The sequence below is a fragment of the Trypanosoma grayi genome, assembly GCF_000691245.1.
Source record: "Trypanosoma grayi strain ANR4 Tgr_87_V1, whole genome shotgun sequence".
NCBI classification, from domain to species: domain Eukaryota; phylum Euglenozoa; class Kinetoplastea; order Trypanosomatida; family Trypanosomatidae; genus Trypanosoma; species Trypanosoma grayi.
The window spans coordinates 1-4,003 of record NW_008825706.1 but is presented as its reverse complement, the minus strand read 5'-3'; the positions used below and the strand labels follow the sequence as shown (position 1 = coordinate 4,003).

The following is a 4,003-nucleotide window of genomic DNA, read 5'->3' as shown; positions in this document are numbered from 1 at the left end:
AAAAAAAACGATGGCGACAAACGACAAAGGAAGTGTGAAGGAGAGTTCGTGAGATGAAATGCGGCCCATCCTCCTCGTGCAGACGTCATCCTCCCACGTCCTTCATTGTTCCCGGCACCTTCCGTCGCGAGGGGTGTGTCACACACGTGAGATGCTGCAGCTGCGGAGCTCTGATCTCTCTCTCTCTCTCTCTCTGTGTGGGTGTGTGCTTCTGCGGCCCCTCGTTGATGCTACAACATTTCTTCTCTTCTCTCTTCTCTCTCCTCTCTTTCCTCTCCTCTCTGGTGCGCTGCTTTATTGCTCCTGTTGCGACTCCAAGAGGTCGTTGCTTCCGTGAAATACGCATCGGTGCTACAAACAGCCGCCAAGCCGTGAAGATCGTTGCCGTGTCGAAGTAGTAAACCGCAACAACAACAACAACAACAACAACAAGAGCATACACAACAGAGATGGACTTCCTTGATGAGACTGTGATCTACCCCGTTACGGCCTTCGCCCGCAACAGCCGCATGCTCGTGCGCAAGTGCCAGAAGCCGAACCAGAGCGAGTTCACCACCGCCAGCATGGCGACGCTGATGGGGTTTGTCACCATGGGATTGTTAGGCTTCTTCGTCAAGGTGATATTCATCCCGATCAACAACGTCATCCTCGGCGCCTAGTGGGGCGTCGCGAACAGAGAGAGAGAAGTGGATGAGATTGAGTGTGTGTGAAAGAGAGAGAGAGAGCGAAGCATGTGGTGTGGGGGCACGCCCGCATACTGCAGCCCCACCTCCCTTTCCCCGCCACCGCCTTCCCCTATTGTCTTCTTGACTTGACTATCCCGCGCAGGGTGGGCGCATGTGCTGCGCGCGGGGGAACAAAGAGGGCGGGGGGACGCGGCGTTGGCGGAGCGGGGGGGTGAGGGGCGAGGCGGGGCTGCATCGTACACGGATGGCTTGTTTAAATAATGTTTTAGCGAGAGGTCAAAGGGCGCCGAGAATGTTGAGAAATCAAAGATGATTCTCTCAGCCATCTGTGTAGTTGTGCGTGTGTATGCGTGTGCGTGTTGCTGCATTTCTTTAGGGAACTACGCGTGTAGGATGGGTCCACCGGCCCATCTCTCTTTGTTGTGGCTGTTGTCTCCTGCCACTGTTGGTGGTGGCGGTGGTATTCTGCAGTTGTGCGTCAATTGATTCTCTTTTCTCTCTCTCGGGTTTTGTTTCGCGCTGTTCACATCGCACACGCTTGGAGAAAGAGGCGGGGGTTTGGGGTGCGGCAGCAGCAGAAGCAGAATCAACAACAAGTGATAACATGTCGGCGGTGAAGCGCTCCCTCAACGTTGGCGTTGTCGGTATGGGAAACATGGGGGTCCCAATCGCCCGCAATCTTGGCTTCAAGGCGCGCAGTGCGATGTACTTGCAGATCCACAGCCGCACGCTCAACAAGGCCCGTCGCGTGTGCGATGATCTCGCGGTGGACGGCGCGTCGTGTGCGATGCGCCTTCATGACCGTTACTCAACCATGACCAAGTGGTGCGACGTGATGATGCTGGTGCTGGCAGATGTGCGGGCCGCACGGCATGTCCTTCTGGAGGACAACGAGGCGCTCATCCGAAACGCGCGCAAGGGCCAAATCATCGTCGATCACACAACGGTGGACATTGAGACATCCCGCGAGTGTGCGTATGAGGCGGAGCGGCGTGGGGCGTACTTCCTTGACGCCCCAATGAGCGGCAGCCCCCGCGCGTGTTTCAACGGGCAGCTGCTGCTGATGGTCGGTGGTCACGCAGAGTCCTTCCAGAAGATGCTGCCGATATTTCACATGTACGCCGACACGGTGCACCACATGGGCGCAAGCGGCAGCGGGTCAGCGACGAAAATGATCTCGCAGGCGCTCGTCGCATCCCACAATGCGGCAGCGGCCGAGGCGCTGACGATGGCGCACCGGCTGGGCCTCGAGGACCAGAGCAAACTTGTGCAGGTACTTGACGCGTCGTGGGGATCCAGCACGATGCTGCGCCGCAACGCGCCGCTTCTGCAGGATCTCATTCGGAACCCTGACAAGACCCCACCAACCTCCACCACCAGCGTTGACAGGCTGTTGGCGGATATCGCCCTCCTCGACGAGTCGCTGCTAAAGCAAAGATCTTCCGCTTTGGATACCAACGAGGAGGGTGAGCCATTCCCTGTGTTGGATACCGCCCTCCGTTCTCTGGCCGCCGCGTCAGATGCGGGAATGGGCGAGCGCGACATTGCTGCTGCTGTGCATTACATACAGGCTGGCGAAGCCGAGCTGCGAAGCCGTCTCGCGGAGAAGCGAAGAGGCGGTGAGAGTGCAGAGACAAGCAGTAAGGCAGTGGGTACCGGAAGCGGTGATGCTCCTGTGGCTGGGAGTGGCGGTAGTGTGGTGGCCGCCGCGCAGGGACCCGTTGAGTTTGGGGAAGAGGACTTCTATTAGTGTGAGTCTGCGCAGGTGCAGCGCTGACCCACTCGCAGGGATGCGAGAAGAAAAGAGGAAGCGAGGTGAGTTTCACATCAATTGGCTAAGACATTTAGCTAGGCGTATTTTTTTTTTNGATGGAACGCGGTTGTGGGGTCTTCCTTGTTGCCGTACTGGTGTCTTTTATGTTTGTTTGCCTTCACACTTGTCTTTTCTTTCGCGTGTGTGTGTGTGTATGTGTGTGGCGGGGCCTTCTGGCTCTTTACGCACCTCTCCTTGATTGTGGTAGCAGCGTCATTGGATTCTGCTGGGGGAGTGCGGAGAAGAGCCTTGCAAAAGGAATGTTGGCGGCAGCAGCGTCGTCATCGCCGTCGTGTGTAGACCCGGTGGACATTGCCACTTCAACGGTGCTTGCGGACTACAAGTGGCTACCCAGCTGTCGTCATGCCGCTTTTCAGGCGGCCCTGGAGCAGGAGGAGGGGATAGCGCGTGTGTACTTCGCGGCGGAGGTCGACCTCGCCGTTGCGGTGACAAACAGCAGCAGCAGCAGCCGCGGGGGGAGCACGCAGCACGGGCGCACAACGCACCGGTCCGTCTCACTGTATGGGATGGACGAGGACAGAGGAATTCTGGGAGACGACTCGCAGCCACAGGAACAGCAGTCCGTGGAGACGGTGCGGGCTGTTGTGCTGATGACGTGGACGGCGCTGTATATATGCGATACCGACGCCACTGTCCTGCGCTGCGTCCCCGTCGCTGATGTGGATGGGGTGGGTGTCATACGCGACACGTGGCTTTGGCTACGCATCGTCCATCCCCACAGGACTTTAACGCTGCTGCAGGAGCCTCCGCTGGCGTTTGGTGCGGCGGCCAATGGCGACGGGATGGACACCGTGTTCCGCCTTGCCTCAGAGAATGAGTCGCCCTTAGCTGTTCAACGCGTCTTCCTGAGGGTTCTCTCCGCCGCACTCATGCACACGTTGGCCGCGCCGAGTCGAGCGCCACACTCTTCCTCCGCGTCCTCCTCTATACTGACGCGCACAACAAGTGCTGATTTTGTGCGCTTTTTTCATGACTTTAGCCTCGTGCGGCTGCCGTCGCGCATGCCATCAACGATGACGTGTCCCCCTGCCCTGCCGCTCCTGCGGTACAGCGCGGTCTGGATAGACGTGAGCAATCCGCATAGCCTCATTGAGCACATGCTGCTACGGCACCAACTCGTCTGTGGGCGGCCGCCGCCCATTCGCTACGACGTTCTCAAAGATCCCGTCGCCCGCTGGAGCGACGCGGCTATTGAAGAGGGGCGGCGCCGACAGCAGGACCCATATTATTCACCCATTCCGCCCCCTATCACTCATGCGCGGTCGCAGCCGGCGCTGCATGATGCCAGGAGCAGTGCCTCGCCGCTGCGTCTGGCTGAGAGCCCCTTGCCGCGGGTGTCGCGGAGGGAAGGGGTAGCGCCGGAAGTGCCTGCCAGCAGTTGTGGCAGCAACACGTCGCCTGCAAGGAGGCGTGGGTTGCCTGCCTCCCTGCCACCCCCATCCCCTCGCAGCACCGTCAATGCTGAGGTGGTGCCGCCTCTCAC

At 59.2% G+C, this 4,003-nt stretch overlaps 3 protein-coding genes across 3 annotated transcripts; all 3 read left to right on the top strand.

Annotated features, from left to right (window-relative positions):
* Positions 1-449: 449 nt before the first annotated feature.
* On the top strand, positions 450-659 carry DQ04_00871020 (protein transport protein Sec61 gamma subunit; the record flags this gene model as incomplete). Its single annotated transcript, XM_009309839.1, has 1 exon — positions 450-659. One exon carries the CDS (start codon positions 450-452, stop codon positions 657-659), a length of 210 nt encoding a protein of 69 aa, XP_009308114.1.
* Positions 660-1,290: 631 nt separating this feature from the next.
* DQ04_00871010 (dehydrogenase-like protein) lies at positions 1,291-2,436 on the top strand (the record flags this gene model as incomplete). Its single annotated transcript, XM_009309838.1, has 1 exon — positions 1,291-2,436. One exon carries the CDS (start codon positions 1,291-1,293, stop codon positions 2,434-2,436), a length of 1,146 nt encoding a protein of 381 aa, XP_009308113.1.
* Positions 2,437-2,759: 323 nt separating this feature from the next.
* On the top strand, positions 2,760-4,003 carry DQ04_00871000 (hypothetical protein; the record flags this gene model as incomplete). The annotated part of the gene is made up of 1 exon (XM_009309837.1): positions 2,760-4,003. A coding segment is annotated over one exon (1,244 nt), but the record flags the coding sequence as incomplete, so codon positions are not given.